General features: G+C 35.9%; 1 protein-coding gene across 1 annotated transcript in view; it reads right to left on the bottom strand.

Moving 5' to 3' along the window:
* The window catches only part of LOC150098796 (choline transporter-like 1), a 237964-nt gene that overhangs the window by 22597 nt on the left and 188030 nt on the right, over positions 1 to 27337 (bottom strand). The window contains exons 12-14 of the mRNA XM_090405754.1: positions 11336 to 11379; positions 10074 to 10199; positions 953 to 1045 (exon numbers count right to left, since the gene is read on the bottom strand). Of these exons, the coding sequence (XP_090261880.1) occupies positions 953 to 1045; positions 10074 to 10199; positions 11336 to 11379 (263 nt within the window). The remainder of the gene's footprint in view (positions 1 to 952; positions 1046 to 10073; positions 10200 to 11335; positions 11380 to 27337) is intronic.

Genomic DNA, 27337 nt, shown 5'->3' with positions numbered 1-27337 from the left:
TGAAAAACGTCTTTTTTCAATTATCTGTGCATCCTTCCCTACCTCCTTCCATTTTCATTACCCCAGATAACCGAGAGTTCAACATATAATGCTGATGTTCTTCAAAGTATACAACTGTTGACTTCCTTGTCCAACCATAATAAGACTGTTCATAAGAACAAGGAACCAGATACACTCTTGAATAATAGTGGATCAAGAGAGTTTTTAAGAGAATGCAAGGAGGCTGCTATTTTGCAAACTGGATAGACAGTAAACTTCTAGATTTAAAGATGAACCACGATAATTATTCTGAAGAGACGTTATCATATGAAACAGAGATCTTACAGGTGTTCTTGAGGATATCAATGAAGGCCACAGTTGATTATCATTTTCTGACTAAACTGAGAGTTATTGGAGAGGCTATTAGCCATTGGAGAGAGACAAATGATATAAGGAACTGGGGTTCTTATCATAAAAGTATTTGGTGGAGCATAAGATATGAGCCTGATGATGCCAAGATTTAGAATCTCTCCCCCCCCCCCCATTTTTTTGTATACTGAAAATCAAACAATGCAAATCTGGCTATCTTAAATTTGCAACTCTAAGAATGGAGACTATTATTGGTTTCTACCCTATGGTAGACATGGAAAGCTTGAGTGAAAATTCTGCTCTTAATTTTAAAAAAATATAAGTGTTTCATTTTAAATAATTTTAACATAATAACAGCATGACAGGGATAAGAATGAGTAGAATGATTCCAGGCACACACAAGATAGCTTTCCCTGTGCTTTATTGATCTGCAAAATCATCTGATCTAAACCCCATTAACAATTCATAAGATAATGCCAAATGAGCAGTAAGGTGCATTTCCTTCTCCAACTGCACAAGTGAGATTATACTATCTTGTCTTATGGTAATTCTAATAAAACAGTCACTGAGTCATATTAACACAAACAAATGAAAGATTACCTACCTCATATGCAGAGATAATGCAATGGGAGATGAATATAGAAACTAATGTTCCAAAAAACACAGGAACAGCATAAAAATGTAACTGGGAATTGTACTGAAAAATACAAAGCAAAGAACTCTTATAAGTTTGTATATATAAGATTCTTATTCTTATAAGATAAATGCAATAAGTGTATAAACTCAGAATTATTATTATTATTACTATATTATTATTATTATTATTATTATTAACAAAAAACACCAGGGAGCCAGGAACTCATTGAGGAAGGCTACATATCATCCACACCAGCTGTCATATCTTTTCTTGAATTTATTCACATTACCTGTCATGCATTGCTCTATGAAGAAATATCTAGCTCCCACCTCTTTCATGACTGCATTCATTTTCAACTTCCACAAATGTCCTTGTCTTCTTCCCACCCTCCATAAAATGAAAAATTTCATCTAACAATATCCTATATGATCCTTTCAGAAGTTCATAAGTCTCTACCACATCACCCCCTCTTTCTCTTGTTTGCAAGTATCTACATGCCACACACATTCTCCATCTGTCCTCCATAATCCATATTCCACAATTCCAATATCATTCTTTTATATTCTCCTTTGAACCTTCTCGATCATCTCAGAAACCAGGAGACCAGATCTCTGCAATAGTCTGGATGAGGTCATAACAAGAACTGCTTTGCTATACGTTGCAGTTTCTACATTCCAACCAACAGACTGTGCATTCAAATCCCACCATGGACGTTTGTTAATGTATTTAGATGGCAGATGAATTTTCATTAGTTAGTAAGAGACCACGACTTTACTTACTGGAGGCCTGAAGTGGCCAAAAAAAAAAAAAATTCCATAATTGGTTTGCTACAGCACTGGTTCTGGATTATCTAACCCTCAGTCAATCCTCAATGATAGGTTTGCAATTTTTTGTAAGTAGGATTCACATAAAAAAAAAAAAAGATAAAATAAAAAACCCTTAGTTAAGCACTTAGTTAATGTGCACTCATTCAGATGTGTTTAGGATTTTCTTGTTTTTATTTATTTATAATTCTTTTTTTATTTCTTTATTTTTATTTTATTATTTTTTAGAATCTATGTACAAAGGTAAACCTACTGTACATTTTTAGTACCATGGGCTGGAGTTCGATAATCTGGGAATCCTGTTCTAGAGGCCAAACATGGCACTTTTACAAGCTGCTTTATGTCTTCTATAATAAAAAAAAAAGGTAGTTTCACAGAGCATTGAAAATCATTTCCCACCTAAAGGTTTTCACAAATATCCATACTGCAGTAGGATTCAAACCCAGAGCCTACTGATTAGAGAGAAGATATGCTACCTAGCCATGACAATTTATGTTGCATTTCATAAATGGTGGCTGAATATCATGTATTCTGGCTCCAGCATAATTTAGTCTTTTAACTGCTTGGTTTTTTACAGTAGGAGCCTTGCCCATTGTCTATTCTTCTCTTCCCATATTCTATCTTTAAGTCATTGTGGCTCAATGGCCTATTCTAAATTCTGAGTTATGCTTGCACATGGCACATGGCAACAGATGGTTTTTCTAGATGCTGTCGGACAAGATTAGTGAGATGTACTAACTGAGCTGGTTGGCCGAGTGGATAGAAGACCCATTCTCCAACCAACAGACTGTGGGTCCAAATTCCACCATAAGCATGGATGTTTGTGATTGTCTTAATAAATCTGTGTAAAGGACAGCTACAACCTCACCACTTTTAGCAGAGACCACTTCCAAAACCTTCAAGTATAAGAATGACCATATAGCATCCAATAAGAGATATCAAATGTGAAAAACTATGTACTATCCCAGAGCTATTCTGCATACCATATACACTCAATGGACAAAACATTCGAGACAGAGGTGATGGGAAGTTGACACTGGCATCCCCCATGCAGAGTGAAACATACCCAAACCGAATGCAGATGGTAAATAGGCAGACATCGGTACTTCCCAACAGTATATCATAATCGACGACCATGGGTAAATAAGGCGATCTTAGTAACTTTGATCATGGACGTATTATCGGCTCAAGACAGATGGGTCATTATATTTGGCCAAGTGGGAAGAACACTAGGGTTTCTTGAGGGCAACCTTATCAAGGGTCTACTCTGAGCATACCACCAATGGACGCATCAGCACCCAGAAAGCAAGTGGTGGTCAACCACATGCCACTGATGACCGGGGATCGACATTGACGGTCCAGGATTGTACAGACCAACTGCAGGGCAATGGCTGCACAAATCACAAATGTGAAAAACTATGTACTATCCCAGAGCTATTCTGCATACCATATACACTCAATGGACAAAACATATGAGACAGAGGTGATGGGAAGTTGATACTGGCATCCAGTTTCAATGTCAGAGATCCAAGCAGCATCAGTGACTGAACGGTATGGTGTACCCTGCATACCATGGGCTACAAGAGATGACACCCTAATCATGTACCATTGTTGACGGCTCAATCATTGGACACTTCGCCTCACTGATGAATCCTGTTATTGGTTGTACTGAGCTTATGGGAGGTTGTTGGTGTGGCATTGACGGTATGAGGCCACATCGTGCTGTGTTCTGTTGATATTTCTGTCAAATAAATGTAGCAAATTGATTAGATTAGATTCCATTTAGAATGAGTAATGGCAGGTGAACTTTTGTTCTTCATAATTCTTATAAGAATAAACAGTGATTCACTACAAGAATTAATACCATGATTCTTGATCTCAGATGCATTCCCATTTGTGTGTGGGCACACACACATTTTTTTTTTTATGTGGCTCCCACCCATGAAAGGCAGCTAAAAATCTATAGTACATTTGTACAGTGGGTGGGTTAAGGATTTTTTTTTCTATTTTTTTATTGATTTTATATATTTTTTGTATTGTTTTCTTTATTTTTTTAACAGATCCAGAGACCTTGCTCTAGAGACCAAACATGAAACTTTTTCAAGCCACTTCAGGTCCATTAAGCAGTCATATTGCAAGCTAATTTACATACATGGTAACTGGCTGCTTACTTGCTTATTTTGCAGTAGGGCTTTAACAAATCTTTAGAGAAATTCCTAATGTATGCACTGGTGATTGAAATATTTTCTTTTATTCTTCCTATATGTTCACTGGACATCCACGGATGCTATATGGTCACTCTGATGCTCAGTGATGTGCCACATCAGTCCTCGCACACATGGTCATTTTGTATGCTTTTCCTGAGGCTTTGACTCTCTGAAGATCAGCCACTTCAGACATACCATCCATTAATCTCACTGACAAACTACCCTTCCTCTTTTTCCCAGAACTATACCTTTTATTACTGTTATGAGAAGTCTTCCTTTCATCCTTTCAATGTGTTCAAAGTATTTAAACTTTATTCCGTTAATATTCTTAAGAAGCTTAAAGTTCTACTGATCTTTTCTAACACCCATTAATTTGTATGCCTTTCAGTATATGATATCCTCAACAGCCTTCTGTAGCATCACATCTCAAAAGCAGATATCCTTTTCTTATCTGACTTGTTTAGGTTCCAAGTCTCACATCCATAAGTCGCTGTTGGAAAAAACAACTGCATCCAAAATCCTCAACTTTGTTCCCGTGGAGATAGATCCATTCTTCCAGATTTTAGATAAATCTCTGATGGGTGTTTTAGCCATTCCTAACTTTCTTCTGAACAGCAATTCTTCACATTAATAATGGATCCCAGGTACTCAAACTTGCTGACTTCCTCAATTCTTTCTCCATTAAGGTACGCTTGTTTCTAAAGAGCTTTCCTGTTTGTATTTCCTTTGAGAACCATAATCTTTGTCTTGCTAGGATTGAGTTGAAGGCCTCTGTTATTACTGATCTTGTTAACTTTTCAAGAATTTGTCCTAGTTCTTCCATGTCATTACAAAGGAGTACTGTATCATCAACATACCTCAGATTACTAATCAATCTACCTCCTATCCTGATTCCTGTCTTGAGCTTATCCAATGCTTCACACAAGATGTTCTCTGTATATATACTAAACAAGTGAGGAGAAAGTAAACATCCTTGCCTAACTTCTTTTCCAACCTGAAGCCAATCAGTCAATCCAACACCTGTTCTTACCGTGACTTCTTGTTCCCTGTACAAGTTGGCTATCAATGTGATAGTATGTTGAGGAAAACCCATTCTTTTCATTACTTCCCACAGTTTCACATGCTGAACATAATCAAATGTTTTAGAGTAGTCTAAGAAACACATTACCAGAGGGAGTCTGAATTCTTTATATTTTTTTATGATCTGTCTAAGGCAAAGGATCTGATCTCTAGTGCCCTTACCTGCATTCATAATTTTTATGCCATGACATTAGTAAATAAATAAGTCAATAAGTAAATAAATTAATAAATAGATATATCATTAGCAAAACAGAGTGGTGCAGTGGGAGCATGCTGGGTACATAACCCAAATATATGCAAATTGAAACCTCACTCTGCTAAATTTTTGAACAAAACTGGAGAGCATGTTTGCTGTAAGTGTTTTGAGAGTGAATGGCACGTGTGAATAGAGTAAGAAGAATGATAGCAGTGTTTTGAAAAACAAAATACATGAAAATGCGATTGGCAGGGCTGATGTTACAAGTGGTATGAGCAACTGTAATCAAGAAATATTGGAAAATGAAGAGAAAGGTCAGATAGAAATGGAAAAGATAGTGCACTTATGCTGGGATTCTCCGCAGAAAAAAATGCGAGATTGAGTGGTTGGAGAATGGCTGATGGATGGCATGACACAGAAAGAGGGGGAAGATGAAAGGGAAAAGAAAGCAGAGTAGTATGAAAGAGCAGAAACATGAGAATAAGGATTGAATTTTGTATGGTGATTCATTGATAAGAGAAGTGCTTGAAGATAGCGTGACAAAACTGTGTTTTCCTAGAGCCAAGATTAAGGATGTTGGTGATGCTGTAAGGATGCAGAGAATGAAGGTGAAAGGTATGTTTATTTTGGCTGATACAAATGATTTAGCAGGGGGAAAGTGTGGTATGTGAGAAGATATGAAAGAGTTGCTAGCACATGTGAACAAGAATAGTGAGAAAGTAAAAGTTGTGAGTCTGTTGTCATGGTATGCCGAGCTGATATGGAGAGCTATGATTGCAAATGAGTGACTGCACAGATTGTGCAGGAGGAATTGTGTGGACTGGTGAGGAAAAGTGATGGAAGGAAGGATTTACATAAGGTGGATGGCTTGCATTTGAATGAATTTGGAGTCAGGAGTCTTGACAAAGTGTTGTTCAGTAAGAGTTCAGAAGTGCAGAGTTAGGGAAACTAGAATGTTTAGGGTGGGGAGGGGAATGTAGGTGAATATGGGCCCAGGATACCTAAAGATTGGTAAGTAGGAGAGTGATCACACAATGCTAAAGTAGCATCTCAGGTTCCTAACTTTAGTGGGCTAAGCAACACAAGGAATAAGGGAGGTTGTGATATGTAGGAGGTATTACAGTTTATATATACTAATACCAGAGGCATTTGAAGTAAGGATCAGGAGTTTCTGGCATTCGTTAGCTCAACTTGGCCAAAACTAAATGGAGCACAAATGATACATCTTCAGAGAGAATAGAAGGAACAGGATGGGAGGGGGGGGGAGTTTAGCTAATGATATCAGAGGAACTGAAGCCAAAAGAATAGAAGTACATCAGGGGGAAACAGGGATGCAGAAGGCAGTTCATTTGAGTATTTGATGTGAGATAGATGCGAACAGGATGAAATATATAATTGGTTGCTGCTATTATAATCTAGGGAGAAGGGAAGGAATGTAAATGGCATGCATTGGCAAATTAGCATGATGAGTACAGGTTGAGTAATTATTATGGGGGATTTCAACTATGGAGACAAAAATTGGAAGGAGGAATTGCCACAAGGAGAGAGGGAAGGAAATGGAATTTATACAGCTGCTGAGTGATCATTATATGTGAGGCAGCTGTAATGCAGGAGACATGCAGTTCAAGAGTGCTAGATCTGGTCACCTTACCTACCTTTATACACAGACCATGGAAAGATTTGATAAACTCATGTAGTCACTCTTCATATTGCAAAGCATTTGACTGAGTCTGGCACTGCAGCCTTATGGTCTCCTTCCAACTCTTTGTGAATGGATTATCAGCTTGCTCTATGGTTATTTGCTGCATGTCATGGTGGATGATTCCCTCTTATCTGACTCTTTTTTTTTTTTAAATCAATGCCAGAGTACACAAAAGCTGTGTGCTTTTACCATCACTCTTTCTCTTATACATCAAACTCACTGATGACTCCTATTCATAACTTTTCTGGCAACAGCACATGTCATTTCCCCTTTTTCCCTTCACAAACCATATAGCACTCAGATGACTCAAGCATCAAGATCTTCTATGGACAAAGCACACCATAATCACTGATACTCTAGCCATTCTCAATTGGAATGAAGATAATTTAGTGAATTCTGATGCTACTACAACAATCTGATCTTATTTCTTGGATAAAAAATCCCATGTCACTGTGAGCAAACATTCTGCTCACCAACCGAGATCAGTTTTGTTTTCTTGGGTTGACTTTCACATCTTGCTTATTCTGGCATAAACACATCGTGTCCATAGCTTCTTATGCCTCCAAAAAAAAAGCTCGATATTCATTTTTATTCCCAACAAACTCAATTCCTAACATTTTATAAATTCCAAATACATCCAACATTTCTAAAATGGTGTACCAAATCAAGCACTTCCCTCAGAATGTTTGATTGTATTCAAAAGATGGCTGTTTGCTTAATAGATCCTCTCTCTCACTGACTTTTTTGCTTTCTCATACATGCTCTGTTTCTGTGTTGTTTTCTCCATAGGTATTTCCATGGATGCTGTTTCACAGAACTGGCTATGCTACCACTATTCCTCCACTTTTCTCTAATATACGAACATGGGCAGCTGCTGGTCAATATCCATATATGGTTCAACTCCAAACTCAATGAACCAACTTCTCATCCCCTTCCTTCATTCCATATACATTTGTCCTTTGAAACAGGCATCTCCTTACTGTTTACCCAAATGCATACAACCCTCAATTCTTCAAGATGCACATTAAAAGATCCCATTCTTTTCTCTAATCACTTGGTCACACAGTGCTGTTTCTCATTATAGGTCTTGAGACCTCTCATGAGTGGGGTTGACACACACACACACAAACACGGTTTGGGTGTGTAGCGTCTCAGTTACTGAATGCGAGAAGTGTTTCAAAAGAAAGGAATGAAACAGATTGATGATGTGGCAGACAAGATCATTGTTGTGTGTGTGTGTTAGTCCGAAGAACAGAAACTTTTGTGAAAATTCTGAAGTGTTTAGAGTAATGAGGTGTTTCTAAAAATTGTGTATAACAGAGGTATTATTTTTAGTAGTTGTGGTCTTGGTATGCGGAAAATCAGCTTTCCTTGATGGTATGAACATGAGAAGACTTTTCAGAAATTTTACAAAGAGGGATATAACTTAATTATTTCTGTTTTTTATCAGTGTCCTTAACATCCTTAACCTATTCAGCACACTTTTGTGATATGACCTCTGAACTACAACTCTCTGTTCAGCATCATTCCTCAAATCTCTGGCTTCATCAGTTATTTGCAATACATTTTCATCTTATGTAACATAATAATGATGGAACTTACTATGGATTATATTTAGATAATATTTTTATCATTAAGCACAGAATTTCTGCTGAAGTGTTAAGGGCATCTTCAGTATAACTTTTGAATTAAACAAGCAGATTAGAAACTGGAAGACTCAACAATGAACATGCATGAGCTACTACAGGTATGTGATATATAGAGTGGTGAAGCCTAAAATACATTAAGGTCTTAACTGTACAACTTTAAATGAGACAATTAAAAAAACATTTTTTTAATTTTATAAACATTTGCTTATAAAATGTGTGGAGAGTACTACTTCCCATAATAGATATAATTTCAATCCATCACTTCTATTCAGATGGTGTGGTAAGATATAACAACTTTCTTTGTATAGGCATTCCATAAGACAATTACTTTTATGAAGGACCATAATCTTCCTCCAAAGGATTCCATTAAATTTTTTTTTAAAATGTCTCTTGTAAAAAGTTGTACACTTAGGACCTTAATGTATTTTAGACTGTGTCATTCTACATCATGTATATGTAGCTCACATATTTTCATTGTTGAGTCTTTCAGTTTCTATTCTACTTATTTAATAATAATCTTCTTCTTCTATGGTTCTTAATGGGCCCTTAAGTACCCATAGCTATCCAAGGTATTCTTGTATTTCATACCAGGATAAGGTGGTTAGCCCTTTACCTATAAGCAACTTTGTATGTAAACTGTGAGTGTTCTCCTGGCCTGTGGAATGAAAAACCAAGTTTCTGGGAAGGAAAACCCTTCCACCTCCATAAGAAACCAGCTAACTCACCTTCAGTTGAAAAGCTCAGATAAAGGTTCTTTGTCCTAGATAAATTCAAACCCAGGTCTTTCCAAACGAAGGGCACTGTCAAAACCAAATGAGCTACGACTCCTAATAAAAAATATTACATAAATATAATCTATAGTGGATTCTTCATTTAATTATGGCTTACATTCCCATTCATCATGTTATGTAATATAATATTTACACATTTTGGGCATAAGTCCAAAATTTCATTCTTAGAAGCGAGAATTCTTGTCAGCCAGGTTGGATGAGCGGTAATGTAACTGCTTTCCAACCAACACGCTGCAGGTTCAAATCCCAAATAGGCATGGATGTTTGTGATTCTTGAGGTGGAAAACAAATTTCATCACAAGTAATCCAATTACTAGAAGCCTGAAATGGCTTGAAAAAATACTCTGTTTGGTCTCTAGAGCAGGGTTTCTGAACTATGTAAAAAATAAATAAAGCAATTCTTTATTCTGCCCTCAGTACTGACCTTTTGTGGGTAGGAACCCGCACATAAAAAAAAATTAACATATCATTCTAAATACAATACCATAAAATATTTTTTTAATTTAAATAATGTTTGTCTAAGTAACTTATTTTAGTTGCAAAAAAATAAATAAATAAATAAATAAAATAAAACAAAAACACAAACAAACAAACAAATAAAAAAAAATTCTGCATAAACTTCAAAATAGATACCAGTACCTTCATGCTAGCCACACCAGTACTGATGGAGGTGGCAATTACAACACATTTTCCAAGGAACAGAAATAAATCTCCATGATCACTATCACTGGCTAATAGTTTTTTATCAGGCCTCCTCTCAAATGCCTAAAAACAATTATGTTATATATATATTTCTACTCAGTAATTATTATCAATAAACTTCAGTTAATTATTCACATATCTAAAAATTCAAATATTTTATTGAAAAAAATTTTTTTATGTAATCACTCAAAAAATGTAGTGCTTCTGATTCTTTAAATCTATTAAATGAACTCTCATACCTAACTGAAGTAATTAAATATTATCAAATTCAGAACAATTAGATAATTGCTAAATCATATTTCTTAAATATAACATGCAGCAGAAGCATGCCAATCTATTTGTCATGTGTTATAAACACAGTAGTTCCCCCTCACATCTGCAGGGAATACGTTCCAAGACCCACAGTGGATACCTGAAACCATGGATAGTACCAAACCCTATATATATATATACTATGTTTTTTCCTATACATACATACAATGATAAAGTTTCATTTATAAATTAGGAACAGTAATAGATTAACAACAGTAATTAATAATAAAATAGAACAATTATAAATACTATAATAAAAGTTATGTGAATGGAATCATAGCAACCTCAACATTCAATTTTTTTCTTCCTTTCCTTATGAAGTTCAGAACTTTTAACTTTTTCCTGAAAGGAAGCACTTTACAGCTTCTCTTTGGCATATCCGAATTGCTAGCATCACTACTCTTGCACTTTGGGGCCATTAAGTAAAATAAGAGTTACTTGAAAACAAGCACTGCAATACCATGACAGTCGATCTGATAACCGAGGCAGCTAATAAGTGATTAATGGGAGGGTAGTGTATATATATCTGCCCATTAGTCAAAGTAGCTTATCACTTTATTTTCTTGATTATTGGTTCACACACATATAATACAGTGTAGATATGCTGGACAAAGGAATGATTCTTGTCCTGGGGGGGGGGGGGGGGAATGGTGTGATTTTATCATGCTACTCAGAACAGCATGCAATTTAAAACTTATGAATTGTTTAGTTCTGGAGTTTTCCATTTAATATTTTCAGACCGGGGTTGACTGCAAGTAACTGAAACCGTGGATGGGGGAGGGGACTACTGTAGAAATAGCTTAGCTATATAAAATGACATTTTATATATTGTTTCCTGCTATGACAAAATATGCTTTACAACCTAACAAAGTAAAAGAATGTCTTACTTGTTTAGCTGAAGTATAAAAGTCATACCCATCATCAGTCGAAACTGAAAATAGAAACAGCATATAAATAGATGCTTAAAACACTGTTAAAACGATATGTGTTATGCAAGATAACATATTTTTAAAGGATGAGATTTGAAATTTAAATTAATTAACAGACTATATTCCCAACATGATTTCTGAATTATTCCATGGTAGTGGTGATTAATAACTAATACTTTTAACTCTACCAAAATTATACTGTTAGTAAATTTATTATTATTCTCATCATTCTCTTCAAGAATTTAGGCCTATTATGGCCTGTTTCTGCCCTAGAAGCAATTGGCAATAATAAATTTAGTTTAATCCTTTATCCAAGTGTGTGCAAACAAAGTTTGCTCCTGAAAGTATCTTCAGGACTGGGGTAAAGTGGAACAACACCGGGCAACTCCTTGCAAAGGTGGAGCAAGCTACCAACACTTCTATCTCAGTATCTCCCATAATGCAAAACACATCTCCTTGCGGATATGTATAATGTTATGCATTAAGGGAAGGGCCACTACCCAGACTACTTTTGACCTTTATTGAGGTCTCTTCAGTGGGAGCCATGCCCAAGTGGAGATACCAGGCAGAAGCATTAGCAAGGCCATCTCCTCCTATAGGAGCTGCCAAACGGTGTGCCACCTTTTACCCCAGTCCTGAAGATACTTTCAGGCGCAAACTTTGTTTACACACAAGGATTAAACTAAATTTATTATAGTCTGACCAAGTGAAAAATAAACTTTCAACAAGCAATTGGCAAGTCTCGTCAAAGGATGACCTGGTCTTCCTTTTCCTGAGAAATAAAATTTGTTGGATTTTTTTTATATTTTCATTCACTTAACATGCTTTATTACTATATTTATATTTCTTTATTTTCTTGATTATTGGTTCCTCATTTAATTCTTTCATTAAGGATGAAAGAATTAAAAGAATTTCTTCATTTATGGTCAAATAGGATATATTTTGCTATTTTCCTGATAAATTTCATTTCTGCTGCTATTAATCTTTGCTTATCCTTTTGTTTTATTGTACAAATTTCATTTCCACATTGCAGCATTGGTAAAGCTAGCATATTATAAAGTTTTAGTCAAGTCTCTTTTTTGTACCGACCGGGTTATGTTAACCTGAAAAAGACAAAGACAATGAAAATAGGCAGAAGCATTGTAAATATCAATTGCATTGTGAATGGAAAGCCTTTAGAACAAGTAAAACATTTCAGCTACTTAGGCACGATTTTTAGTGAAGATTATTATTATTTGAAACATCCTGGAAGCCCGAGGACTCATCGAGGGAGGGCACCTGCTTACAACTCTGTCTCCACCATTCAATCACCAACTGACCACAACTACACCAATGCCATCTACTGCCGACCACCACTGGTATTTCCACAGACAATCACAAATATCCATGCCCTTGGCGGGATTTGAACCAGCAGCATTTTGGCTGGAGAGCAGATATGCTATTCACTTGGCCAATAGGCAGGAATGAGAGAAATTAGTCAAAACACTAAATTAACTATATACAAGATAGTGTTCAAGCCAATTTTAACTTATGGATCTGAGAGCTGGGTTAGAAGTAAAACACTTGACCAAAGACTAGAGATCCCAGATATGAGAGTCCTCAGAAAGATTAAGGGCGTGAACAGATGGCATTTTTGGCAATATCATATTAAAAATGAGGAAGGAACTGGACATTGTCAGCATCCAGGAATGCGTTAGCAGAGCTAATCTCAGGTGGTATGGTCACTTAAACAGAATGGGAGAGGAAACATTAGCAAAACAAGTGTCCTTTGCAGGTTGGCAGGAAAAAGACCCAGAGGAAGAGTGAGATATAGATGGATTGATACAGTAAAAAGTGCTTTAGATCAGTGTTTCTCAACCTGTGGTCCACGACGATGGGACAGGTGGTCTGCAGGCAGACTTAAATTAATTAAATAAATATATATTTTTTAATTATCCAAACAAAACAAATTAAAATTGAATAAGTAATTAAAAATTATTGAAATCAAATGGAGACTTAAAAAAACCAACAAATAGCATCAGAATGTTCAAAGGCGGAAGCAATAAAACTATATTGATGTGCACTTCACCCCTCTTTTATTATTCGTCATTCTGCTGCTAGTAGCAGAATGACGAATAGTTCATATTTAGAATTTGGGTTTACTTGGTGTGGAGATGAAAGTGAACAGAAACCTCAATGTGTTTTGTGATATGCAGTGTTGTCGAATGAGTGCATGAAACCTGCGAAACTCCACTGACATTTAGAAACTAAACATTGTGATGTGAAAAATAAACCAATTGAATTTTTTCAGCGATGCTTAGGGACAATAAATCATGGGAAAGATATAGTTTTGGCCATGGGTTCCATTAATAGTAAGGCACTGGAAGCATCCTATTTCTTAAGTTTGCACATAGCGAAAACAGGGAAACCTCATTATATTGGGGAAAAATTGCTACTTCCAACTAAAAAAGATGTGGTAAAAACTATGTTTGGTAACAAGTTACTAAAAGATGTTAATTTGATTCATTTTTCAAATGACAGTCGGTTGCAGAATTAATGATATGGCAGGTGACGTAGAATTTCAGTTAATCGAAACAGTTAAGAAGAGCCCTTATTATGCGTTACAAATAGACGAGACTACTGATGTTACAAATAATGCGCAGTTAATATGCTACATAAGATATGTGCATGATGATATTCTGTTTTGTGGAACTTTGCCATCCCGAACAACTGGAGAAGAAATATTTCACACTCTCAATAATTACATAATACAGAAAGGGATCCAATGGGAAAAATGTATGGGCTTCTGTTTAGAGGGAGCTCGCACCCTTACAAGCAGGCAGGCATAGTGGGGTTGTTTCTAAGGTCGAGGAAGTAGCTCCGGATATGAATTGGGTGCATTGTTTCATACATACATAAGGAAGCGTTAGCCTCCAAAGGAATGCCACTAGAATTTAAAACTGTACTATACAATGCTGTAAAGCTAGTTAATTTTATTAAGGCTTGATTGTTAAATAACAGGTTATTTTCAGTACTCTGGGATGAAATGGGCAGTGAATATCTATAACTTTTGCTTCATTCTGAAATTCACTGGTTTTCCAGGGGCAAAGTACTAACAAGGTTATTTCAAGTAAGGCACGAAGTTTTATCATTTTTGTAAATGAACATAATTCTGATTTTACATCCCTCCTTGTTAACGAAGCAAGGTTATCCTATCTTTCAGAGATTTTTTCGAAATTAAATGAACTAAATCTCTCCCTTCAGGGAAATTCTTCAACGGTTCTTGATGCCTATGACAAAATAAAGGCATTCGAGAAAAAAAATGGTGTTATGGATTAGTTATTTAAAAAGACAGACAATTTTCATCTTTTCCAATATTGGAATACTTTTTAGTGGAAAATGATATTTTTGTTGATTCTGAGTTTCTGGAAAGGGTTTGTGACAACCTCAAAAATTTGAAACAGAATTCTGAAACATATTTTCCGAATAACTTTTATAAGAAATTTCTGTGGGTTCTTGATCCATTTCAGGCTTGCAGTCAGAAGAAAGACCTTTCATTATCAAAAAAGAACAGTTAATTGAGCTTTCAAGTGACAGTGGACTTAAAATGCAATTCTGTGATCTTGGTTTGGCTCGATTTTGAATCTCGCCTTTAGTGAGAAGTAAATTTCCCGAATTATCTGAAGCAGCATTGAAAATCGTCATAAAGAATGTATTACAGCTGTGATTTTCATGGTACGTTTATTTTTTGTATGAAATCATGCATCCTAAATATGTAAAAGAACTAACTTCTACTAAAATCTTGTTATTTATTACCATTTTACTTCTAATTGAATCTTGACCTTTAAAAGACATTATTTTTGATTTTTCTGTTGAGATCATTCTGAAGATTATCTTCAGAATCTGTAATTGCCACTTGGTCAGCAGTGAAAAGAAATGTTCAAAATTCACATAATAGGATAGTTTAATACCTTGATGCTTTTTCGTTATATTTTATTTTATTATTACTTCATCTAAGTAAGTATTAAATAAAGTTGCTTACAGGGGACATTCCTGTCTAACCCCTTGGTTTATTTCACTCAATGATAGTTCAGAGTTTAACTGTATCTGTATTTCATTATCTATGTATATATATAAAGCAAAGTCCATTTTCGATATTTACTTATAACGTGAGAACAAACTGATCTATTTTAATTGTCTTCACCAATAGATAGAGGATGTTCCAAAGATGGTTTATGTGCATTTTCATCGATGTACACCTCCAGATTATGGAGCAGTGATTATTTTTTTATTTTTACCTCCACCACAACCCATCTGCATTTTAATAATATCTGACCACTATTTTGTGGCCAGATATTGTTAAATTCTATTCTTAGATATTGTGATATTAAGTTCTTTCATTATTACCATTATTATGTTTATTAGTTTACACAGTGTCTAGCTTTCTTTAGCTAAACACTGTAAAACTGGCTAAACAAAAGTCATGGGAGGACTTTGGGAAGAACATAGAAAATAAATATCAAGAAGGTGGCAAAATATTCTGGAGGTTGTTGAAGAAGCTTAAAAATGGAGGAAAGAGTGCTGTAAAAGGAGTTAGAGATGATAAAGGTGACATGAAAATGGGAGAAAAAGATATCCTTGAAATATGGAGTAATTACTTCGAAAAATTGCTAAATGAAACAAGCAGTAATAAAAAAACACAGTGGAAAAAACACTCAACAGGCATACTCAGGAATACATATCCATACTTGAAGTAGAAAAAGCTATCAAAAGCTTCAAATGGGGAAAGGCAGCAGGAGTAGATGATATTCGACCAGAAATGCTGAAGTATGGTGGTATAAAAGTCTTCCAGTGGCTGCACTGCATAGTTCAGAAGTTCTGGACAAAGGTACAAATTCCTGATGATTGCAGTAGAGCTCTCATAGTACCCATATATAAAAAGGGAAATAAAACTGAATGTGAGAATTACAGAGGTATTTCCCTACTGAATATTCTTGGTAAGATTTATGAAAGTATACTTGAGAAACGGTTGAGACGTGTGGAAGAAAAGTCTGGTGAAGAACAAGCTGGATTCAAATACAGGCTGTCAGGATCAGATCTTCACTTTACGACAAATAGTTGAATTATTTAAGTTTTGTCGATCTGGAAAAAGGCATATGACAAGGTGCCAAGAGAGAAGCTATTCCATGCGTTACAGTTATATGGTGTCAATTGGGCATTATATCAAGCAATACTTAGTCTTTATTTGAGTTGTAAGTCAGCAGTTAGAATTGAAGGAAGTACAGGAAGATGGTTTAATGTTAAATCTGGTGTCAGACAAGGAGGTACATTATTCTCTCTGTTATTCATTATCTATATGGATCACATTATGAAGGAAAGTGGTATTAAGCATGATATCAGAATTGGAGATGTTAATGTCAGCGCTTTGCTTTATGTGGATGATGTTATACTTCTAAATAAATCCGCCACAAGTTTGCAAGATTCCCTGACTAAATTGAATAACTGTTGTAATAGATATGGTATGAAGGTCAGCAATAAAAAGACAAAGACAATGAAAATAGGCAGAATCATTGAAAATGTCAACTGTGTTGTGAATGGAGAACCTGTGGAACAAGTAAAACATTTCAGCTACTTAGGCACGATTTTTAGTGAAGATGGTAAATTAAATATGGAAATAGACAACAGAATCAACAAAGCTGGTATGGTAGGAAGTCAACTGAATAAATTCATATGGAATAACAGATAAATTAGTCGGAACACTAAATTAGCTGTATACAAGACAGTGTTCAAACCAGCTTTAACTTATGGATCTGAGAGCTGGGTCAGAAGTAAAACACTTGACCAAAGACTAGAGACAGCAGATATGAAAGTCCTGAGAAAGATTAGAGGCGTGAACAGATGGCATCAATGGTAATATCATATTAAAAACGATTATATTAGAAAAGAACTTGACATTGTCTGCATCCAGGAATGTGTTAGCAGAGCTAATCTCAGGTGGTATGGTCACTTAAACAGAATGGGTGAGGAAAGATTAGCAAAACAAGTGTTCTCTGCCAGGTTGGCAGGAAAACGACCCAGAGGAAGACAAAGATATAGGTGGATTGATACGGTACAATATGCCTTAGAAGATAGAAATATAAGATCTGATAATGTTGGAGTCTTAACAAGTAACAGACTGATTTGGAGGAAAACTGTAGATAGGAAGTTAGTAATGATGTAAATTTTTCATGTAGTACTATCATATCATGTCATCTCATACTCCTTGAGGATACATGGCAGGAATTTGATTATGATGTTTATTAGTAGTTTTTATAATTATTAGTAGGTATTTTATTTTTTTTCCAATATGCAACAACGAAAAGCAAGTTCTATAAGTCACTCGACTCCTGAGGCAAGGTATATGAGACTAAATAGACAGAGTGAAATTAGTGAAGTTTCTTGGAATAATAAAGAATGGTCTGCTTCTCTTACAATTGTAATATAAGATATTCCACTGATAGACTGAAACGGATATGTGAGATGCATAGAGCCTATGATGCTCCAATATCCACTTTTATCTTGCATAGGAGAGGATTACCAGAAATTAATCCAGGAAGTGGAGAACCTATAAGTAGAAAAACCGTTTTAGCAACAAATTTTTATGCGTATTGCATGATGGTATCGATGGAAAATTTAAATCCATTACATAGATATGGTCAACTCATCAATCAATACTGGGATTACATGTAGGCTAAAATTAAGTCCAAGCATTTCACATACATGCATTTAAACCAAAGTAAAGCTAAGTCTGTTTCGGGTAGAAAATTCTATACAACTCTACTTTGCACTGTGCACTGAAAATGCTTCAAATATTAGCCAAATTCAAATACTAATTTGAATTTGTGCAATGTTTGAAGTGGGAAACCTCTGTTATTTCCACGAAAAGACTCAGGATGCAATGGTCTATGTTAGAGCATATGGTGGTGCTGACCTTTTCATTACCTTCCAATGCAACAGTAATTGGCTAGAGATTTTGGAAAATTTGCTACCTGGTAATAAGATTTATGACAGGCATGATATAATTGCAAGAGTTTTTCATTGCAAGCTGATGAAATTGCTGAACCTCATCACAAAGCACAAGATTTTTGGAGTGTGGAGGTGCATTATGTTTTCAGTGGAATGGCAAAAAAGGGGATTGCCACATGCTCACATACTGATTTGGCTTGAAGATAAAATCAGGAGTCATGAAATCGATTCCATTATAAATGCCAAGATACCTTCTCCTCAATGTGACAATGAAGTGTTCAATATCATAACATAGTGCACAGTCAGTGTAGACCTGTTCATCCAAACTCACTATGCATGAAGTCAAGAAAGTGCATGAAGAGAAGAGATATCCAAGATCATTTATCAATGAAACTCAGGGGGGGGGATGGAGACAGCCTTCCTGTGCCCCCGCCAGTAGTGTTACCTTGTGGTACATTGTTGGTGCTTCAGACAAAAGAAGCCCAAGAGATGAATCACAGGTAACATGAAGCAAATGTCTCAAACAAGGCATCCAAAGATGCCAAGCCTCCTGGACCACTTACAACAACAATGAGATTATTGTTGTTGTAAGTGTTGTAAGTTTTGTAGAGAATACAAAACTTAAAAAGCTCCATGCTGGCTTGATTGTTACCTGGAATAACAAGGATCGCATTGCTTGTTTGGGTGGAGGACAAGCTTTGAAAAATAAGTTACAGTCCCCTAATCAACGCTCTCCCAAGATATGTTCCCTAAACATAGAAGGGCTATCTAAATCCAAAGTGGAAGTCATCTCCAAAATAGCTAAAGACAAAGCAATCGATGTCTTGGCTCTCCACAAAACCCATGTGCCTGACACAGCACTCAATAGACTAAAGCTCCCAGGCCTAATTCTCGTGTCTTATAACTGCCATCCCAAGCATGGCCTGGCAACCTACATCCGGCCTGGCCTCAAGGACATAATCCAACGTGTACCTAATACAGAATACTCCATAGGTATTAAAGTTCTAAATACTCCATAGGTATTAAATCTACAATGTCTACAAACCACCTTCGCAATCCTAGCCTGATCAGATGGACCGGCCACCACCTCATCCTGCTATCTATGTTAGTGGCTTTAACTCTCATCACAACATGTGGGGCTATTCCCTCTAAACAACCAGGACAGTGATAATCTAGTCAACTGGATGGATACATATAACTTGTATTTGATTTACGATGCCAAGCAGGAGGGCACTCTCCACTCAGCCAGATGGAACAGAACCTACACCCCAGATCTGTGCATAGTCACTAAAGATCCTGAAGACCACTCTCTGCTAACAACCAGAACCGTCCTCAACAGATTTCCTAATAGTCAGCATTGTCCTACATTAATAGAGACAGGAACATCAATCCCAGTCATCAGTGGAACACCAATCGTTAGATGGAACCTTCATAAGTCCAACTGGAATGCATTTCAGAAACAAATCGAGCAAACCATCAGGGCAATTCCACCACTCCTAATTGCTATCCTAGATTTGTTAAGCTAATCAAAACTGCAGCCAAAGCATCTATTCCTAGAGGCTATAGAAAACAATATATCCCATGCTGGAGTAGAGAAACTGAAGAACGTTTAGCCACATATGAGGAAACTGAAGACCCAACTGTTGCTAAGGAGCTCATAGCAACCCTGGATAAAAACAGAAAGGAAAGATGGATCTCAACCATCCATGAACTCGATTTCACCACATCTAGCTGGAAAAGTTGGTCACTTCTGAGAAAATTAGGTGGGGCAGAACCAACAACAAACAAAACAACAGAGATAACTCCTGATCAAATGGCTAATCATTTATTGAAAACCTCCAAGATACGTCCCAGCTCTATCAGGAAAATTGCTGTGCAATCTTCCATCAGATAAATCCTGAAGACTGGACCCGAGCTTCCTGAACTTGTACACCCAGTATCTCGGGAAGAGGTTCAGGTAGCCTTAAAACTTACCAAGAATGGTAAGGCTGCAGGAGTAGATGGTATCCTCCCTGAGTTTCTAAAACATCTTGGTCAACAAGGCCAAACATGGCTGGCCACCCTTTTCTCAGAAATTATCATGTCTGGTAAACTACCAAATCTGTGGCGGGAAGCCAAAATAATTGCCGTGCCCAAACCAGGGAAAGATCCAAATGATGTGAAACATCTATGACTTATCTCCTTGCTTTGCTCCACCTTTAAGCTCTTTGAAAGAATTCTCCTTAAAAGAATTTCACCACTCATCAAAAGAGCACTCCCGACTGAACAGGCTGGCTTCAGGCAAGGAAGAAGTTGCTGTGCCGAGGTCCTGGATCTGAAATCACAGATTGAAGCATGCTTCCAGAAGAAACTGAAATCTGGAACCACTTTCATTGACCTAACATCATCTTATGACAAAGTCTGGATCAGGGGCCTCCTCCTAAAGCTAGATAAAGTGCAAAAAAACTTTCCAGCTTTTTGAATCCATTCTCTCCAACAGAAAGATATGGGTCCATATTAGCAGAAAAAAGAGCAGGCCCAGATTCCTCCATTCAAGCAGTGGTACTTGAAGCCAAATCCAACAAAAACTGTGTCTACAGTTTTTCACCTGAACAATGCTGAAGCGAATCAACATTTCAACCTTTCTTTCTGTGGAAAAATGGTACAACACGAGCCTCACCCAAAATACCTTGGAGTGAGCCTGGACAGAAGCCTAACCTATAAAAGGCACATCACCAACCTATCGAATAAAATTAAAACAAGAAACAATATTATTTCAAGGCTTGCTGGAACAACCTGGGGTTGTGGTACAGAAGTCCTAAGGTAGTCTGCACTAGCCCTCGCATTCTCTGCAGCAGAATATTGTGCCCCTGTCTGGGAAAGAAGTGCACACACTAACATTATAGACACCCAGCTAAACTCTACCATGCGCACAATTAGTGGGCCAGTGAGAAGCATCCCTCTCTCCTGGCTGCCTGTCCTATCTAACATTGCTCGATCAAACATACGGAGAAGACAAGTCTCGATTAAAGAATTTAATAAAGCAATGAGCAACCCTCTCCTTCCCCTGCACCAGACTCTCATAAATCCACCAGGTCTTCGCCTAAAATCTAGAAAGTCTCTCTGGTCCATGGACGAACTCCCTTCAGCTACCTTGCCATCAACACCTGACATGTGGAGAGAATTCTGGTCCAACAATCTACCAACGAACGGCTTCCTGGTAGAAGATCTCTGTGCTCTGCAGCCTGGTTTTTCACTTCCTAGGAAGATTTGGTCATCAATCAACAGGATCAGAACTAACCAGGCCAGCTACTACCTACTACATAAATGTGGCTGTTAGACCACCCTTATTGTGATTGTCCCCCCCATGACTCAGACGATTACTCATATTGTGTACGACTGGCCAAGGTGCCAATTTCATGGTGGTGACCTACAGAACATCCACAGGGTGATGGCGAGGCCTTGGATTGGCTTTCCAGACTGGACATTGACCTGTAGTTGTAATTGTGCCTTTTATGTAATGAACTTTTACATGTTAAGTTTTTCATCATTTGTTTCTGGACATTGTGATTGTACATTTCATTTTCATTTCAGTTTCACAAAGCCATATGCGTAAATAAATAAATAAATGAAACTCAAACAGGTGAGGATGGATATCCACGATATCGTCGATGTGCTCCTTTAGATGGTGGCGGCCAGATTGCTACCATACATAATAGCCAAGGAACTTTTGAAATTCATAATTGCCATATAGTGCCTTGTAATCCGGTTTTGTCGTGAACATTTAATGCACACATAAATGTCGAAATTAGCAGCTCCATGGAATTCATCAAGTATGTATGCAAGTATATCAACAAGGGCTCAAACCAAGCCATGTTTCGTTGCAAAAGAAAACTGGAGCGAAGTAGATCTATACCAAACTGAACGATACATTAGTACCTCTGAAGCTGTTTGGCAGATTTTATCTTTCAATATTCATGCGTACCATTTAATGTAGTTCATCTTGAAAATGGTCAAAGAGTATACTTCACAGAAAGTAATGCACTCAGCATAGTGGAGTCACCATTGGACACAACAATTAACTTTTTTAAGCTATGCATCATCAAAGATAATTTTGATCAAAACACTGATCAAAATACCTACGCCTGGCATCAAAACAAATTTCAACGAAGAAGAAAGAGTGCCAACATGGATGGTTATCCTGGTGTAAAAATGAGTGATGCTCTAGGTCATGTTTATAGTGTATATCCCAATAATGCTGAATGCTTTTATTTATGAATGCTCTTGATTCATGTGAAAGGATCAAAATCATTCAGAGACTTAAGAACATTAAATGGTGTAGTACACCCGACATATCCGGATGCATGCAAGGCTTTGAATTTCATAAAAGATGATTCTCACTGGCCCAATTGTCTTGGCAATGCCATAATTTCAAACTCACCATCATCGACGCACCTTTTGTTCACTGTAACATGACTGACCATCTATTGCCATGGCCAACTTACAAAAATAATTTTTTGGAAGATATCTTGCACTAAGTAACATTCTCAGGCTTAGTTTAATGAAGCAACATCTAGTGAGGCATTACTGAGACTTCAATCAAATGTTAAGTCAATACATGACAAAAGTGTTAAAGATTTTGGTCTTCCAACACTGAACAATCCTTTGCCTCTAGATACAGATTTAATCTGGGAAATTTCAAACAATTTCAATGAACTTGGGATTTATTAAGTCGGCATGAACAATCACTAACTTCATATCAAGCTGAAGTTTTTCACAATGTTTTAACAAGCTGTGAAAATAGATCAGGGAAACTGTTTTTCTTGGATGCTTCAGGTGGTACTGAGAAAACATTTTTACTAAATTTGTTATTAGCTAAGTTGAGAATCCAAGGTGAAATCATTCTGGCTGTGGCATCCTCAGGTATAGCAGCTATTCTACTACAAGGTGGTTGAACTGCTCATTCTACTTTCAAAGTACCACTTACAAATGTGACTAATTATACACCTATGTGCAATATATCAAAACAAAGTTTTCTGAAATTATTACAAAAGGTTTCTTTGATTGTTTGGGATAAATGTACAATGTTCCATAAAACATCTGTTGAAGCAGTCAAGAATATTGAGGGATATCAGATCAGAAGATCAAAGAATGGGTGGAATAACTTTATTTACTGGTGATTTTTGACAAACACTGCCTATCGTATCCCATGGAACCAAGGTGGACAAAGTGAATGCCTGTCTTAAAAAATTGTCACTATGACATGATATAGAGAAGTTTTCTCTCAAAATCAATATTATGCATGTTCACCTACATGGAGACTCTAATGCACATTCCTTCTCCTCAAAAATGTTACAGTAATGAGACGGAAAAATTATATTAACACACCTAAATATTAGGAAAATTGCCAAACTGCAGATGAGCTGTTGTGCAGTGGCTATTCATTTACTGAGAACATAACAGAAAAGTCACCTTCTTGGTTCAGGGAGAGAACTATTCTCACGCCTCGAAATGATGGCATGTCAATAATGAATGAGTTGGTTCTTAATAGGGTTAACGAATCTGTTAGTGTTTACAAATCAGTAGATACTCCTGTGGATGATGCAGTTCATTTTCCCCATGGAATTTTTAAATTCATTTAATCCACCTGGATTGCCTGGTCATGAAATTAAATTGAAAATAGGTGTTCCTATTATGCTGCTCCAAAATCTCCCCCCCTGCCAAATCATCGCAATGGAACTAGGCTTCAACTAAAATCAGTGAAACCAAATATGATAGAAGCTGTGATATTTACAGGTTCCGGTATTGGAGAAATTGTCTTCATTACTCGGATACCCCTCATTCCGTAGACTATCCATTTGCATTCGAACGGTTACAATTTCCAATAAGAGTTTGCTTTGCAATGATGATTAATAAAGCTGAAGAACAGACCCTTAGCTATGCAGGTTTAGATTTAAGAGGTGAATGCTTTGGATATGGGCAGTTAGTTCTTGAGAATTTAATTATTTTTGTCAAGGATGATGAAACTCCTAATGTTGTTTAGAAAGAAGTGTTATAATACTCACAATTCTTCACCATGACGAAAGCACCAGCATCAAATATTCGTACCCTGAAGAGAACTGCTGGCAGTATAAGTTCACCTCAGTGAAGCAAGAGCACTCAGCTAGTCTTCATATATGTGTATAATCTTAGAATGTTATTTGGTATTCTTCTTTCTTGTAATATGTTAAATAAAATGTTGCTTTTTTTTCTTGCCATATCTTACCATACCATTTTGTTTTCAAAATCAATACATGTGATCTGTGTTTCAAGGTTGTATTCTCTTCTTTCTTTCTTTCTTTATTAATTTAGATAGAAAGTTGGATCTATGCATGAACATCCTTTTCTAAAACCATTCTGTGCCTTCAGAATACTTCAGAATATTTTTAAGTTTTTTAATTATTTTTCTGATATATATTTTGTAACAGGAAGTCAGAATGCTTATATCGCTATAATTTTTAGGGTCTTCTTTATTACCTATTCTATGAATAGAAATTATTATTGCTCCTTTCCATTCTTTTGTTGGATTTCCTGTTGAATAAACTTTATTTAAAAAAATAAGTCTCTTTCTAAATCTTATTCCTGCATGTTTATATAATTCTAAGCTTAAGCTAACTTTTCCAGGTGATTTTTCATTTTTATGAAATTTCAAATTATTGTTTTGTTATATCTTTAACATCGTCATTATTTGTTTGACAGAATTTTTTCTGTATTAATTGTGAATAAAAATTTAGAAATTCTGTTGTTTTTAGTTCATTGCTTATATATTTTTTCTAATATCTGAACCGAGATGCTTCAAAATTTTTATGCATTATGTCTTATTTTATATATATCATTTTCCAAGTCAGAGATAAACTGTTCCATGATTGCTAATGTCTTTTTCTGATTTCTCTCTTAGCTATGACTCTTATTCTTCTGTAAGTATATTTCATCTTCTAATTCTTTACTGCTTAACATTTGTGGTATGTCTCTTTCTTTTTGCTGATTATTTCTTTAATTTCATCATCCCATATTTAAATTTTTTTTTTAAATTTTAAATAAGTTTTTAGTCTTTCCTAGACTTTCATTTGCTGCTGTGTTTTGTATTGTTTTTATATTATAAACCATTCTGTTTCTTCTCCACTATTTTCTATTTTATCTAAGCACTTCTTAATTCTTTGCTCATTTAGTCACTGTACATTTCCCACCATATGGTGGGAATAATAATCTGGTTTTATAATGGGATTTTTCATATTTTTCTTTTGGTTCTTCATTAACTGTAGCCATTCAGGTGGTAATCTTGTTTCATTTTTAGTAAGGAAGTTATCAGTGCCTATTTCCTAGTCTGTATACTCTGGTATCTAAAGAACATTTTTTATTTAAAATAATCTATAATTGATTTCTATCCTCTTGGTGACCAAGTAAATTTATATATTTGTAGAAGGAATTCATTACTTCAAAATTATTATATGCTACAAACTTTATTAATTTTTTTACTATTTTTGTTTCGAGTATTTTCTCTGCAGATTCCAATATTATTATTAATTTTGGATTTTCCAAATCTCCTGCTAACATCACAGTCATTTTTGTTTATCTTATTATATATGTTTTGTAATTGATCATAGAAATCAATGGTACTATTTTCTCTTCCCTCTTCTGGAGCAATTATTATTCTATATACAGATATTATCAGATAAATGATTAACTTAACATCTAAAAAATGTATTTACATCTACGTACATTTATTTCTATTTACATCTATTTCCAAAGTGTTTTTGATCTTAAGAAGCTGTTCTATTCAAAAACAAGAGAAAAATCTACAAAAATTAACAGTGCTGGCCAATACTTACTATATTTTTTTCTGTATTAAAAGTATTTAGGGAGAAGCAGATAGTAGAGGGAAATATATTAGTTTATAGACATTAGTTTATGTTGAGGATTTGTAGTAAAAAAACTCAGTAGCTAAAACATTAGAAACATTTCTACGCAAAATGGAATCTATATGAATGATGATATGGAGATCTATTGCCTTTATATGGTTAATGTTCTCTGTGTTATCAATGGCTTCAGGAGATGGTAGAGGTGTGTCAAGTGTGTGTATCAGCAAAGGTCATTAGTGTCTTTGAACAGGAGACAAGAGTCAGATGGTCTTGGTAAGAGTATCTAGGATTCCATTACCTTGCTAGGAACACCAACTCAATGTTGGCTGTAGTCAGATATAATACACTTACTTGGAGTCAAAGTTGTATCAGATGGTCATTTCACAAATTACAACATGTTAAACGGACTGTGCAATCCTTTATTTATTGAATCAAATGGTTATTTATCACTGTACTAAATGATATATACAGCAACCATTCAGGGTACTAAGCCTATCTAACAAAAATAAGTGGTTATAGCTATGGCAGTTGAAGGAACATTGGCATAGGACAATTGGAGAAAGGCCACAAGAAGTAATGAATCCTAGTTCCATTTATTGCTGTTTATCACAATGATGCAAAGCAGTAAAGTGATATTCTGGAGTATGGTTTTGGTCAGTCATCATGCCTCTTGATACCTTAGTCTATCAACAGTGTAACTGTGTGCGAGAAAAACCATCTCACGTGATAAATTTCCAACAAGATAACCTGATACATTACAGGACATGCACTATCTGGGAATAGTTACCAAACATGACAGTGAATTTACATGAGTGGAGTTTCACAGTAACAAAATCTTCTCGCTCTCTTTTGTGATCATTTTGGGATATTGTGGAATGAGAAGTTTGTGACACAAGAATCTACTGCTGAGAAATCTGAGAGAACTGCAGGAATGCATTATCTGGGGCATGATACTTGTAAAACATTTTTTGGAATCTTGTGCAATGTCATGGTGATCCAACACATTATTAGGTTGGTAATTTTAGTGAACTAACTCAGTGTATATGACTGTGAGCCATTAAAAATGAAACAAGGCTATTTTAGATCCCCCCCCCCCAAT

Source organism: Typopeltis vanoorti, chromosome 15, assembly GCF_054136105.1.
Source record: "Typopeltis vanoorti isolate ZY-2024b chromosome 15, IOZ_Tvanoo_1.0, whole genome shotgun sequence".
NCBI classification, from domain to species: domain Eukaryota; kingdom Metazoa; phylum Arthropoda; class Arachnida; order Uropygi; family Thelyphonidae; genus Typopeltis; species Typopeltis vanoorti.
Note: the sequence above shows the minus strand (reverse complement) of the source record. Positions and strands in the feature narration are given on the sequence as shown.